Source organism: Phyllosticta citriasiana (genome assembly GCF_038021145.1).
Source record: "Phyllosticta citriasiana strain CBS 120426 chromosome Unknown IWZ02scaffold_1, whole genome shotgun sequence".
Lineage (NCBI taxonomy): Eukaryota > Fungi > Ascomycota > Dothideomycetes > Botryosphaeriales > Phyllostictaceae > Phyllosticta > Phyllosticta citriasiana.
In genome coordinates, this window is record NW_027117278.1 from 2,696,427 (window position 1) to 2,711,516 (window position 15,090).

At 57.2% G+C, this 15,090-nt stretch overlaps 2 protein-coding genes across 2 annotated transcripts; one reads left to right on the plus strand and one right to left on the minus strand.

The window, feature by feature from the left end:
* Positions 1–6,459: 6,459 nt before the first annotated feature.
* IWZ02DRAFT_369255 (uncharacterized protein) lies at positions 6,460–7,443 on the plus strand (the record flags this gene model as incomplete). The annotated part of the gene is made up of 1 exon (XM_066764420.1): positions 6,460–7,443. One exon carries the CDS (start codon positions 6,460–6,462, stop codon positions 7,441–7,443), a length of 984 nt encoding a protein of 327 aa, XP_066627507.1.
* A 4,080-nt stretch (positions 7,444–11,523) lies between these two features.
* IWZ02DRAFT_30876 (uncharacterized protein) lies at positions 11,524–12,614 on the minus strand. The gene has a single exon (XM_066764028.1). It carries the CDS (start codon positions 12,352–12,354, stop codon positions 11,632–11,634), a length of 723 nt encoding a protein of 240 aa, XP_066627508.1. The 5' UTR covers positions 12,355–12,614; the 3' UTR covers positions 11,524–11,631.
* Positions 12,615–15,090: the final 2,476 nt, after the last annotated feature.

The window sequence follows — 15,090 nt, forward strand, 5'->3', positions numbered from 1 at the left end:
TCGTGGCCGTCGCCGGTCGCCGGTTGCCGGTCGCCGGTCGCCCTATCCAGGAACACTGCTGCTGCTGCTGCTGCTGCAGGGTAAGCCGACCAAAGGTAGGGAGGCGGTGGGCGGGCGGGCTACCCTTCTCCTCACTCTTCTTCCTGCTCCTCCAACAAGCCCATCTTGTCTGTCTTGGCCGCCTTCGTCAAGTCATTCGTTCTGCTGGTGCCGCGCTGTGCTTTGCCAGAGAAGCGGAGAATTGTGTTTACGAGGTCTATTTACGAGCCCCAGCCGCCGCTATTTTTTCCCTTTTTCTTTTTTTCTTTTTCTTATTTTTTTCTTTTTTTGAAAAAAAAAAAAAAAAAGGCTGTAGATCAGCCTCGCTCCACCCGTAAAAGGCCGTCGACGTTCTTTTTTCTCAAGGGCAGCTAAACTATGTACCTTGCCACAGACAGAAGACGGACCGGCACATGATCCCTGCCACGCCGCCCGGTGTCTTTATCGACAGACAGACAGACAGACAGACAGACAGCACGAAAAGAGCCAACAGGAGCAGCGTCAAAATGAAACGAAACGAAACGAAGCGAAGCCATGTAGTAGTGGGCGGATGCTTTACCGTCGTCTGTCGCCACCACTTACTCACTGACCAAATAACCGCAGGACAACTGCCCGGCCGTCAAAGGCGACGAAGGAAAAGCGAGTGGCAGGCACACAGGCAGGCAGGCAAGCAAGCAAGCTTCAATTCTTTAAACTTTCTTCTCGCTCGCTCGCTCGCTCGCGAACAAGCAACCAGCAGCAAGCACGAGCGAAAAGGGATCGACAGGCCGGCTTACCCCATCCGGCATTTCGATCGACTGGAGTAAGGTAGCTGCTCGCTCGGAAGAGCCGACAGACAGACCTACCCAAGGTAGATAGTCTTTTGCTTTGCTTGCGGCCAAACAAGACTTGACCGACTTGCTGCAGCACAGCGTTAAGGTTGAAACAAGCCTAGGAAGGCTGGCTACAGTAGAGCGGCAAGCTTGTATGCATGGTGCAGACGTAGGTAGGTACTGTACTTACCGCGCTGAGGTGCCTGCGGTGGTGCTTGATGCACGCTCGCACCCACGCACGCACGTCTTGCGCCGCTGGCCGGCTGGCCGGAAGCTCTTTGGTCTCTCACTCTCTCTCTCTCCAAACCACCCACCCGTGTGCGTTGGGCTCGAGTATCTAGATACCTCTAGTACAAGTGTAAGGCATGTAGGGAGACTTCCTCTGCTTCCACAGCGCTCCATTCCGCCCTATCTTTTGAAGTAGGCCCAACACTTCACTCGCTGCGTGTTACACCAAACGAAACGGAAAAACGAAAAAAAAAAAAGAAAAAAGAAAAGGAAGTAAGAATTAAGAAAAGAAAACGAAAAAAAGCTTCAAGACCATCCATCAATTCGTCATTGATGCCCAGGCACACACACACACTCTCTCTCTCTCTCTCTCTTGGTACATATCAGGTAGGGAGGAGTCGCTGAACCCGTCCGCCCGCCCGCCCGCCCGCCGGCAAACGCCGCCGCGGCCGCGCTCCCCCGAGCCCCTTGCCTGCCGTTGTATACATGCATTCCATCCGTGTCTCACCCGCACCCGCACCAACACTTGCTTAAGGGAGTGAGTCTGTGAGATTGTGCGTGCTGCGAACGGAAAAACCTCCCTAGGTCTGATTCCAGGCGCGGACGGACGGACGGACGGACATGATTGCCCCATTTATTCTGAATACGAGTGATGAGAGAGAGAAAAAGGGAGAGAGAGAGAGAGAGAGAGAGAGAGAGAGCAACGACCGTTCCTGTCCGCGCTAAAACACGGCAGAAGAATCGAGTCGAGTCGAGTCATGTGCAACGACCAAACGCCAAGCAAGCAAGCGTAGATCTTGCATGGTAAATTGGCAGAATGCCATGGTGCGAAGGATGGGGAAACCCACCCACATCTTTACATTCCTTCGTTGGCTCCACTCCGCGCTTTGTTGGGTGAATGGATGGATGGATGGATGCGGCCAGTGGGCCGGCTGGCTTCTGAGTCGCCGCCGTGCACATTTTGACTTGACTTGACCCGGTTGCGCGCGTTGAAGGATTGAAGGATTGAAGTGGGGAGCGAAGGGAAGGGAGGGGAAGACAAGGGAAGGGTATTCAGTTGCTGGGCGCGCGCGCGCCGAAAACTGTGTCTCGCCGAGGAGGGAGGGAGGGAGGGAGGGAGGGAAGGGTTCTTTTGTTGCCTGGCTGGCTGGCTCTGTAATGCACGCACGCGTGTTGTTACCTGGTTGCGATGGATGGATGGATGGATAGATGGATGAGAGGGTTTGGCGCATGATTGGTTGGGTGGTTGGTTGGTTGATTTGTTAGTGCCCTTCCCTTCCCTTCCCTGCCCGTCCTGTCCTGTCCTGTCCTGCCATGCCGGACAACCAACGGTTGGACGGGAAGCGCAGCGCAACATCCCTGGAAAACGGCGAACGCAAAATGGAAAATCTTGGAACGGATGGATGGATGGATGGACGGATGGATGGAGTGTGGATAGAAGCCCGCCCGCAGATTGGGTTTAGACGTAGGTTGCGAGAATCGCATGGCACGAGCATCAGATGCCGTGATGCGGTAGGTAGGTACCTAGGTAGGTACTGTACTGTTGATACCCAACCGACCAGGCAGCCCTTTGGAGAGAAAGGAGAGACGGTTCATGTCAGAAGGCCGCCGGACTCGCAACGTCCCGGCGCCGTACCGTTCGTGATGGGTTGGGTTGGCGAAAGGAGCGAGCCAGCTGCTGCTGCTGCTGCTGCTGGACGACGACGACGACGGATGCAGGCAGTGCACACATAGGCAGCTGTCGACGAAAATTAAATGACGCAACGCTTCACGACAGCCGGCGTCATTGAATGGCTCAACTGATTCTCCCTTTTGCTGATCCTCTCATGACTCTCTCTGGAGATTAATGAAAGTTGGCTTTCACCATCATGGCTGGATGGAGAAGCCCAGGCCGAGACCGAAGAAAGTGCGTTGCGAAGCTGACTACCTAGTCATGTTCCTGGGTGGGCGGTGGAGAGAGAGAGAGAGAGAGAGAGAGAGAGAGAGAGGTTAGGGAAAACAATATCATGATGCTGCCGAAAGATGCCGAGAATTATGACGTTCGCCACGCCCCCCACCCCCCCCGCCCGCCTCCTGGTCGCTCATCCTCCTCCGGGGAAGGCGGAAGTGTTGTAAGGATGACTTCTCGGTTACATAACGGGCAGATTTCGGCGGGGACGTTTGAGCGAGGCAGACGAGAGCGATTCATGGTCGCGCGACGGAGACGGAGACGAAGACGACGACGACGACGGCTAGGAAGAACGTGATGAGCCAATTGCAGCAATAAACACTCTGTCGCTTGACATTGCCAAGCTGAGCAAACAAAAGAAGCACTACCGCCTGGCCCAGGCCCGCATGAGCGACACTCACACCCCTGGCGCGTCCACAAAACACCAGCAGACCCCTTGATTTGTCTGCCCGTCGCTGGCTGCTGCACTTGGACGATGCCCTCCTCGCTCCCTTTGCTGCTGGGCCAAAATAGCAAATGGTAATCAGCGTTATCGCATTACTCTGGCCAGACTCATTCGGCGTTGATCATGGCCCTGCCCGGGAGCGTTTTGCAGATCCAGACGGACTGTTTCCCGCAACCAATGCCATGTACCAGTGCACCGGTTGTCCTGCGGGCAAGCAACAATCGACCCTGCAGCAACCTCCTCTCCAAATGCACACACACTGCAATCAGGAAACGGGACCCTGATGTCTGGATTCGTCTCCTGTGGCTTGCAGGGCATCCATCGAGAGGGAGGGAGGGGGTGTTCGCAGGAGAAGCAAACGGCGGAAATTCGCTGCTGGCCCGTTGCAGTCAGTTTTTTTTTTTTTTTTTTGCGCGGTCTTTTTCGGTCCCTTGATTCGTGATGCTTTCACAACATCGACACCCGAGAGGACGGTCGCTGCTTGTGGTGGGCGCCAGCTTCGTCATAGTTTCCCGTTTCAGCATCGTGATGAGCTTGATCACCGCCCGCAGGCTGTGGCTCGCGCCCAGACACACCCTGTGGAGAGCAGACCATGATTTTCGAGACCACCACACCATACGGCGAGCCTGGAGATGGTCGTTTGGCCGGTGCGAACAAGGCTGATGACGAACCGTTTTGTTTTTGCTTTCAGCAGCTAGGCCACCACCAGCAGGTCAGCAAATCCCAAGCCTAAGAGGGTTTGAATCAAGGAACGAAGCAAGTCGGTGAGAGCTGGCAAAGGCGGAGAAGACAACTATCTGGGAAGGTCGCATGGCTGCAAATTTCCCCCATGACCAACGGATGGGGAGTACCACAGTGGTAGAAGCATGGCCACAGGGGCTTGGAAAGGGTGGCGGTGGAGGGCGGGGCAGCGGGCAGCAGGGCTGCAGAGGGCACAGGCAGAGGCGTGTCCCTGTGAGATTGGTAGAGTTTCCGATCTCAACAGGTCGGTTGGAGGTTGCACGGCACAGTCGAGCCACGTGCTGGGAGGGAAGAGGGGACTGGAGCAGCCCAGCCTGGAGCAGCTTGGTTGAGCTCAGTATGACGAGACGATGATGGTGAGGGCGAGTCTCGGGCTAAGGGGCAAAGAGAAGAAGAGGTCGCGGCAGGAAAGGGGGAAAACGGGACGGTGCACGGCGCGGTAGGAAGTGTAGGAAAGCTCATGACTTCTTTTTTTGTTGTTGTTTCTGGCTACGAAGCTTCTCGCAGCAGCGTCGAATGCAGAGAGAGAGACGGGGCAGGGCGGATCCATGATCTTGTCGGATCCGCGGCGCACAAATCCCGGTGCGATGCAGCTTTGGACCGCATTCCGGCCGTTGGTGACCCGGGTCGGCGGGCCTAGAGAGCGCAGCAGCGCGTCGGACCCTGAGGAGCGCAGCAAACAGGAGCGACTCCACATTCCCACGTCATCCTCCTCGTCCGCCCGCGACACGCCCTCGGCGGTCGCAGTGAGTGACAAATTTGGATCGATTCCCCAGCGGAGCAAGCAGCGGCACAAGTCAGTAGTTTCAGCGAGTCGAGGCGTTGGCGCCCAAAGAGCGAACGACCTTTTTTTGGCATGGGATACAAAAGAGTTTGGAGGGCGAGGCGAGGGTCCTGGACAGATCTCCGAAGGGGGGGGTGGTGTGAAGCAAAGGGAGAAGGGCAATGGGGGGAGGAGGGGGGTTTGGGCTTTTCGGACTCTGGGAGCGTTGGCCGGCGAGGTTTACAAGTCGCAGCGGGATCGAGGATGAGCAGGGTGATCTAGAATTGTTGCGAGGGGGAGGGCCCACCGGGCTGAGCCTAGGCGCCCGCAGAGGGTTGCTGGGGTCGCTGAGGAACCCTGCAGCCATTTCAGCCCAGCATGAACACCCTGTGATGCAATCCACGGGCAGCCAAAGTCGGCGACTCGTGTGCGCCATGGACCTGACTTGTGGACTGCTGCAACGGCCTCCTGAAAAAAAAGTTGGGTTCATGTTAGGTTGCTACATATGTTGTTGATTGCTGCAGATGACGTTGAAGGCCGTCACCATGCTGTCAGTACGTGTCGTCAGGTCAGGTCGTCGACAACTGGACTGCTCCAGTCCTACTTTCTGTCCTGTCCTGTCCTGTACGGAGTAAGCACTGCTCTTGATTGAAGCAAGGAGTACCGGTAGCGTAGCGGAGTGGGGCCTGCCCGAAGCGGGAGGGGAACACAACCAAGTCGAATCGAATCGATCGATCGATGCCAGTGGTTTCGTGCCCAAGGGATGCGCCGCTCCCCCAGCTCCCACTGTCTGTTGACCACAGGACGGCGGCGCCATTGCGGCCACGGCCGAAAGCGGCCTCATTCTCTTTTTCTCGCAGTCGACCAGGAATTCCCAGCGAGGGCGCCACGGGCGGGCGGGCGGGCGGGTGCAGGTTCATGGGCCTGTCCTTGTCCCGGACCTGACGACGACCAAGGAAAGAAAGAAAGAGGAAAAAAAAAAAAAAAAAAAAAAACCCACAGAGGCAGGGAAATGATGGCTTGTGGATGAGAAGAGAGATCCACGCGAGCCGTGGCTTTGCTTTGCGCGGGGCGCTAGCTCGCCCGAGTCTCCCATTCTGATGCATGGCCGCAGCTCATGCGCTTTGCGAATGCCCATATGCGACCCAGGGCAATCGTCCAAAACCCTGCTTGCGATGCGCCTTCTAGCTTCGTCCATAAGAAGCTGCTCTCTGCCGCCGGCCCCTCGCCATCACCCTGCCCTGCCCTACCCTACCACTACCACTACCACTACCACTACCACTACCACCACCACCTACTTCTACCAAACTGCTCCCCCCAAGATCCCATCCTACTTCTCCATTACCTCAACAACCGCCTCCACAGCGCATTCCCACCTCCTCCTCCGTCTCTGTGCCCCGTTGCTGCAGAGACTCGCCCAAGCACGCACTGCGACAGACCTCTTCAAATACCCACCTCGCTGTCGCCTTTGACCATCACCACCATGGACGGCAAGAACTCGGCCGGCAGACGCGTCTCGCTTCTCAACGACGACACCTCGGCCTCATACGTGCCCGCGCTGGAGCCCTCGGCTTTCCGCTCGCGCACTTCGAGCTACGCCTCGTCGCCCTGCCCTCTCTCCCCCCAGACACCACAGCTGCTGCGCTCAGACTCCACCGACTCGGCCGCCATGACCAACACGCCGTCGCCTGTGACGCCCTCGTACTCATACGAAGACTCTGGCCCTTCGCCTCGTGCTCAACCAGGCACGCTTCCCTACTTCTCCATCTCGCAACAAATGGCCGCTCAGTACCCGCCAAAGGGCGCCATGCTGCCATTTGTGCCGCCCCCGCAGTCGTACCCGAACCACGTCTTCATGAGACCGCCCGGCACAGAGCGCCAGCCAATGCCGCCCACCAATCCGAAGACCAAGAAGAACCAGTACCCTTGCCCTCTGGCCAAGACCTTTGGCTGCAATGACTACTTCACCACCTCTGGCCACGCTGCGCGCCACGCCAAGAAGCACACTGGCAAAAAGGACGCCGTCTGCCCCGACTGCAAAAAGGCTTTTACGCGCAAGGACAACATGGAGCAGCACAGACGCACTCACCAAAACGGCCGCAATGCCCGCACCGCCGCGCCCAAGGATGGCGACGAAGCACGCAAGAAGATGAAACCAACGCCAACCCGGCCGAGGCCATCCCCGATTCAGTCCTCGCAACCCTCAGCAACTAGCTCCTCCCTGGTCGATCCTTCTCTGCCTGTCAGCCCCGCCTCAAGTTACGGCGTCGCGTCTGCTGTCCAGTCTGCAGACGACTACGTCGTGTCGCCCTACGCCGAGTCCGTTCAAACCTACCCTCCCCCGGACCGCTACCAGATCAACCCCTCCCATCCAGGGTCTTACGAGCCCATGGGTCCATTGCACACTCTGGCCATGGCTGCGTCTGCGTCCGGGGAGACCGGGGAGAAGCGCAAGTACGAGGCTTAGGAACCTTTGGACTGCGACTCATACACTCCTTCGCTGGCTTGCTGTTGCTTCTTCTGTCTCTTCCTTAGAGTTGATACCACATTTTTGCCCTCTTCCCTTCTACCCATTGGTGTCCAAAGCGGACCAATTGGGCCTATTTCCCGCCCTATTCTTATCATAAGTTCTTTCCTCCCTCGATCCTTTTGTAACTTTCCTTACCTACCCTCATGAAGATAACCACTACCTTGCACGCAATAGACGCATGCCGTCATGGCTACGATACGGAGCTACACGCGGGCAAAACGGGGCGTTTAGAGTTTTTTTTTTTCACACCGGGTCTTGTTTCTTTCATCATTCTTCTCTTATCACAAGATACACCCACGGCATGGGCTGCTCTGTTTTTCCATGGGTTTGCTTCTTTTTCGAGATGGGGACTTACGTCTACTCGTCCCCTCTTTGCTGATTTGTTCTGGTCAACAAGGTATGACGGGAGTCGGGACGAGTTTGATTTTCTCTCCAACGGGTTAGACGCATGGGCCGGGATCACCACTACCACCTGTCACTCCTCCTCAGGGACATATACTCATTTCCATTCGGGTCGGGTCAGGACGATGGGGTACAAGGCACGCGGGGTTTATTCCTTTTCCAATTTTTTCTTTTCCATTCGCGGTGGCTTGGCTGGGCTCTTTTGCCACCTGCGCATCTTCTACGTATCGGCCGGCCTAGGTGCCGGCTTTTCCGCTGGCTACACTCGTGCGCTCTGCAGCTGCTGGGAGGGGCAGAAAGTAGAACAATTAGTAGTTGTTATTGTTGCTGTTGTTGCGAGGGTAGTGGACATGAGGGAAGAGCGGCGGCGGCGGCGGCGCAAAAGTAAAAGAACGAATCAGATGCCATTACTATCACTTCATCAATACCTCATCAAGATGAGAGAGACGACGACTATCTTTGGAATTGGGATGCCCGACGCGACTCAAACGAATCAGGCACAGCGAAAGAGCGAGCGAACGGTGCGTCTCGGCAGTGTGGATGCGCGCGGCGCGACGTTTTGCGACGTTTCGCGACTTGACGGGAGAGACTCGGCTCAGCTTTCGTCATAGCTGCGTCGACACAGCACAGCACAGGTACTGGTCGCGTTGATCACCGTTTGCCTGATGCTCGAAAGGTCTGCTGGTCTGATCCCTGAGATTTTTTTCTTTTTTGTGTCTTTCTCTCAGGGACCACAACTCGGGATTACTGATTTTATCATTGGAGACTCTGATTACATACATATACGCAAGCGGATAGTCAGGGACAGTCAGCCAGACCCTCAGTCAGGTACCGCACGCAAGCAAGCAAGCATGCAAGCGGGCAAGCATGCATGCGTACGTGCGTGCGTGCGGGGCTTGCTTGCTCCCTCACTCCCTCAGTCAGTCAGTCAGTCAGTCAGGGTCTAGCAAGCAACTAGCATGGACAGCCGGGCCGGCTGCTAAGAAAGGTAATTGGAATTGAAACTGGAATTGGAATCGAAAAGCGTGGTGGCTGGATGGCTGGATGGCTGGCATAAGTTGAGTAAGTGGGTGGTGGGTGGCTGGGCTACCAGATACCTACCTACTGCAGCTGGCAGCGGCAGTTGGAGAGGGGCATGTACCGTACCTACCGTACCTACCGTACCTACCGTACCGTTTGGGCGGCCGGCCGGAAATAAGCACAAGAATTGAGGACGACGCGACGACGACGACGACGACGACGACGACGAAGACGACGAAGGATGTAGTGGAGGTGCCAGTCAGGTAGTCACTGTTCGCTGTAAGTTGTTGACGAAAGCTGAGGAAGACCACCGCTCCTTGCCCTAGGAGTACTCGTCCTCCTTCTCCTCCTCCTCCTCCTCCTCCTCCTCCTCCTCCTCTTCCTACTAGGGTCACAGAAACAGTGGATGATGCCAGCGCTGTTGGTGGTCAATTCAGTCGGTAAGGTGGGTGAGGTGAGGAGCCATTGCCGCTCGCGTGCGGTCCCTGAAATCCACTTGCTGCTGGTGGCTTTGAGACGTAAGTAGCCACGCACGCACGCACGCACGCACTTATCGACGATCGTCAACTGTTGGAGAAGGCGAGCGCTATGGTATGGTATGGTATGGTATGGTATGGTATGCTATGCTATGGAAAGCGCGCGGGAGCGAGTTTTCTCCCCGCGCATGCCTGCCTGCCTGCCTGCCCGGCACGAGGTTTCCGTGCTAGGTAGGTACTTTTCGCTTCCGGCGCTTTCGCTGCTGCGCGTCTGTCGCGACAGAGCCATGGATACCAATTGAAGGAGAATATGTACATGCGTCAGACTAAGGCCAAGCAGACTGGAGTCTGGAGACGCGTCGAGGTAGGTGATACAGCAGACAGCAGCAGAGGCTGGGCAAAGAGGACGAGCGAGCTCACCGTGTGTCCGCAGTCGGTGACGGGAGGGATCAACACCACCAACAACGACAACAACAACAACAACAACAGCGACGCGAGAGTGGGCGAGACAAGAATAACAACGACAAGACTGGAGTCTCGTTAGTTTTTCCTTTTTTCCCTTTTTTCCTTCGCATCATGTGCCAGGTCCCATCCTTCTTCGTTTCCGGCAAAGAGCGGAGAAGAGGAGAGCCACACCCATACAACAGAACACACGGACAGCACAGGCACAGGCACAGGCACATGCACAACCACGGGCAACCAAGCAAAGAGCGAGCGAGCGTTCCTGGCTCTGCCGTGCGTGCTCTGCTCTGCGCGGCGGTGGCGGGGCCAACAACAACAAATCAAGGGAAGAGGGGCCGTTCGCAGCAGTGGGCGCCACAGACATCATCAGAGAGGGGCGGCGCAAGTCCAGTGGGCAAGTGGAGCCACTGCGAGAGAGGGAAAAAAAAAAAAAAAAGGGACTGAGCACACGCAAAATCTAGGCCCTCGGTGCCTGTCTGCGCTGTGGGGGCAGCCTCTTTCCAGTACCCATTCGCTTGCGCCGGCGCCACACTTTTTTCTTCCTCTGTCTTCTGTTTCTTGCCTTCCTGCGGGGCGCCCCCGGCCCAATTGGCACACGGACTCGTTTTGTTTGACCACGGTGCCCGCGAGCGATGGAGATGAGAGAAAGTGGCGAAGAGGGTCTCGGTCGCTCTCTCAGCAGTCAAGATAGCTGCCAAAGACAGACGCGCGAGGGCGGAGAAAGCTACGCGACGCGGTCGACCAATTGAATCTGCTGCTGCTGCTGCTTGGCAGACCCTGCTTGGCGGCCAAGCCGGCCAACCACTACAATCCGGGGCCGCATACGGATAACCTAAATCACCGTATCTTGTCTTCCATACGTCGGTCTGGCCAACACTCGTGCTTGCGGTTGCGGCTGTCATCATCTCCTGCATCGCAACCAGCGAGCGCGACGACGACGCTTGAAATTGCCCGAAGCAGATGTGCGCGTGGGAGATTGCCGACTGAATCGAGTCGAATCGAGTCGAATCGAATCGCCAAAGGCCAGGCCCTGGATTGAGCTGCTGCTGCTTAGCTCCGGAATGAAGAAGCTCATCAGTCAAGGCATGCAACGCGCGGCCGGTGAAAGGATTCGAAGCCTTCACGAGGCCAGCGAATTATGGGGGGCGCGTGCGTTGGAGGTTGGCTGTGCTGCAAGCGAGCTGCTCTCTGTGCTGCATTTATGACGACATTGTTGCCAAACTGTGGAATGCCATGGACACAAAGACATGGATTTTTGGCGAAAACCTGGTTGAGCTTGTGGTCGTCTTGTCCAAATCTCCCATGGACCCTGCGGATGACGGGAGGCAAAAAGACGCTGCCCGTTGTCGCGTCGCCGGCCGCTTCTCCCGACTTCTCCTTGTTGCTGCTGCACGGCGAACCGAGAAGAAACAAGAAACGTGGAGTTGTGACGTGAAGGTCGTCGATCCGACATAGTCTTTCTCGATCCCCAGCTGCACAGCGTCCTGCACGCGCCTCAACGCATGCGCCACCTCCCCATCGTGGCTGTCGTCATGGCTATACATGCGCATTTGACCCCGGAATCCCGTTGCCGACAACTCATCGACTTCCTCAACACACGAGACCTCGACTCATTCAGACTGCCGCTCGCCGGTCCGACCACCATTACTCACTTCTGGAACTTTTTTTTGAGGCTGGAGAGATTGTCCTTGGAGTCTCGGCTCGGCGTCCCATCTTCACCTTGTTGCGTCTTGTCGTTCTTGGGCAAGGAGGCCCACGACACACCTTACACGCGCCTCTTCCGATCGCAGCAGCCCGTGGCCTGGTCTGGTCTGGCCTGGCCCGCTTGGAGAGAGGGCGAGAAGAAGCCAAGAGCAGCATCCGACCAGAGAGAGTCTACGCCCGTACGCGAGCGGAGCGACGACCAATGGCCAAAGGTGCCCGCCGAGCCAGAGGGCAGGGAACGCGCGCTCGCGCAAAACCACAAATGGCCATGCATCATGGTATAGGAGCGGCGTCTTATGCTGCTGCTGACAAAAGAGCGCTCCTTCGGCAGTGGCAGCGGCAACAATGGCAACAGACAGCAACACCATGATCGCGGCGTCTTGATTGCTTGCTGGCTGCGTGCAACGCTGACGGCCCCCTCACCCCTCGACGCTGCGCCGCACATGGCGGCTGGCTGCTGCCCTGCTCCAGGGTCCAAATGGCACATGGAAGTGCACGGTGCCGCAGCCATTCGTCCGTCATTTCCTCTCTGCATGCCTGCGCGATGCTGGACCAAGGCCTTTAATTGTTCGCGCTGGACCGACGCAAGGGCTGCGCGTCGTCTCTGCACTATCCCTCGCGAGAGCTTACGATTCCGCCAGCCAGCCTCGCCCGCGCGATGACCTGCTCCACCGCTTGTCGTGAGGGGCGGACCGGCCAGACCCCCGACACGACTCGATGGCCACATACATACATGAGCAGGGCACGCTGCCGTGTGTGGTTTTATTGCACCGCCGCTCCGCATGCACGCACGCGCGCCGCCTCGAGTCCCAGCGCCGTGGATTCCGTCGGCCACTTCATTTCACCGTGTCAGGGTCGCGCAGTCCCGCACAAACTGTGGCGTTCATCAATGCCACCCTCCGTCGACCTGGGCGCGGTTTGGGGAGCGGGCGGGCGGCCTGTCTGCCTTGTGCCATTTGTGCTGTGCAATGCGCCGCGCCGCTGGCTGCCGCCGGCTATGCGCGTCGTACGGAGAGGAGAGGGGGAGGCGCTCGCTGCACGACTTGGGCCGTCAGATTGCGTCTGAGAGCAACACGGAGTGAGAAAGAGTGGAAGTTGGCGTGAGCGCCGGCGAGCGAGAGGCACCGCTTCAGGGTCTGCAGACCCTGTGACAAAACAAAGGGTCCAGTCGAGTCTGGTCCGGGGCGCGGGAGGGGCAAAGAGTGGAGCACGGCTTTGCGCTGGCTGGCTGGCTGGCTGGCTGGCTGGCTGGCTGGGCTGCTTGTCATCCAACCGCCTGACGACGCAGAGAAAGAGTGGAGATTATGGAGAGGAGCAAACTGTTGGCCTGCAGTGCGGCGTGGCACGTTCGAGCCATGGCCATTACTTGTCCGCCTGCTGGACCTCGAGTTCGCACGTCTGTCTGCAGCCGAGTCGCTCGCCAGGAACTTGTGCTGCTTGCTGCACGCTCTCCGACCAGCCTGCTGTCCACCGGGAAGATTGACTGCCTGCGCAAGGCTTGTCTGTCTGCTTGTCCCTTTTCACATGTCGAACGTTTTTTTCTTCTTCTGCTGCAGCAGCACAAGCAGCTACGCGCCTGCATCTGTCAAACAGTCAGACAGACAACAGTCCCGACGGACGTGCGTGCGCCGCGGCGGCGATGCAGCCAACACCTCCTCCATCCTTCTTCTTGTCCCATCCATCCACACATGCCCCTGTCTCATGGCGCGCGCGGGAGGGGAACCTTTTTTCCTCCCAGCCTGCCAGCCATCATGATGCACCCCGACGCTTTTTGGTCAAGTACATGCCATGTTTGTTGCCTGCTGCCTCTCCTTGTACATTACCCTCTCGCTCGCTCCTTGCGCCCCCAACGCACCATCTCGCCATCCGCACTCACGCACGCACGTCCGCCTTGTGCCCTGCATTGATTGATTGCGTTTCATTTCGTCTTCGCTGCTCATCATCACCCACACATCCAGATACAAATCCAGATCCGCCATCCGCCGCCCCCCCATCTGGGCACTGGGGGTAAGTAGTGCGCACACACCACCACCCCCACCCGCTTGCTCGCCGGCAAGTCGCGTTTCCGGCTCCGGCTCCGGCTCAATCGATCGCCAGTCCAAGTTTAGCTCGTCCGTCTGTGTGTTGTAGTCACTTCTTTTCCGCAGTACAGCCTTCGATGTGGATGAAATGAGACTGGATGAATTGACCGGACAGGGTCGCGCTCGCTCCCGGCCTGTCTTTTGACTTGGCTGCCTTCCATTGAGATGGAGGGAGCGAGGGAGTGGTGTGTGCGAGGTAGGCAAGGCACCTACATGTGGGTGGAGGGCAACCAAATACTTGGGCATTTTGGATTTGGGTGCGCGCATTGATACCATGCCATGCGCTTGGCTGCAGGCAGGCAGGCAGGCGTGTGGATGTGCTTGTGCTGCTGCTGCTGCTGCTGCTGCTGCTGTACCTGACTGATTGAGTGAGTCAGTGTGAGTGAGGGAGTGCCCACGCACCCTGCTTGCTTGCTTGCTTGCTTGTTTGCTTGCCGGCTGTTGGTTTAGTCGCTCAGCTTATCTCCTCCGTGATTTCGACATTTCGTTTGAAAGGAGGGAAATGTTGACGTGCTGGCTGGTGAGATGATGAGTGAAATCATTCTCTGGAGGAGGCTTTGTTTGGAAGCGTTTCGGATTTGGGTGGATTGGAGTGAGTGGATGTAGTCGTGGCGGTGAGTATTTGCAGCATGCGGTCGAAAAAAGACCAAGAGTGGAAAGGAGGACAAAACGAGCCAGAAAGTCCCGAGTCTTGAAATCCGAGAAAGATTCTCAACACCAAGTAAGTAAGACTTTTTTCGCGTCTCGTCTTGTCCCGTACAATTCTTCTACATAGGTAGCGCGACGGCAATGAACGGGCAGACACACGGCGTTGGCACGCAGGCATGGAGGTAGGCGCTATTTGATTGGCTGCATTACTCATCCATGGCGCCAGTGTCTGTCACCTCAGCTCTTCCTTCCGCCCGTCGACGGAGCACGCTTACACTGCGCCGAGACAAAAAGGTGTGTCGCTTTTTCAGCTGCAGGTAGGTATTCAGCTGTGCCTAGTACTCGCTCATTCGCTTGGTTACTGTCTCACTCGCTCACATGCTCGCTCACATGCTCGCTCGCTCGGCCTTTGCGACGCAGGCAGCGAGCGGCTCCAGATTGGTCAGCAACAATGACTTGCATACACACACGCATTGGGACGTGGCTGCTGAGCTTACGGCGGCGTTGAGTCGGTGTTTGTGTGTACTGTGAGGGTAGGTAGGCATGTATATAAGAGATGGATGGCCGTTGGTTGATTGATCGATTGGAGTCGAGTCGAGTCGAGTCGAGTGCGCAAGCAGCTGCAGGGAGAGAAAGAGCCCCCCATTCAGCCCCTCAGACACGGCTACACAAAGAGACGGACACAAAGAAAGCCCCAAGATACCTTGGGTTGCCCGCATTTGATCGGAATTGTCGACGTCATCGTCATCATCGGACTACATATGTAGGCAGGTACCTACTTCGGCTGGTAC

Excerpts from the sequence above, each read along its gene's own strand:
- IWZ02DRAFT_30876 (XM_066764028.1), bottom strand. The coding sequence starts at position 12,354 with ATGCGGAGCGGCGGTGCAATAAAACCACACACGGCAGCGTGCCCTGCT.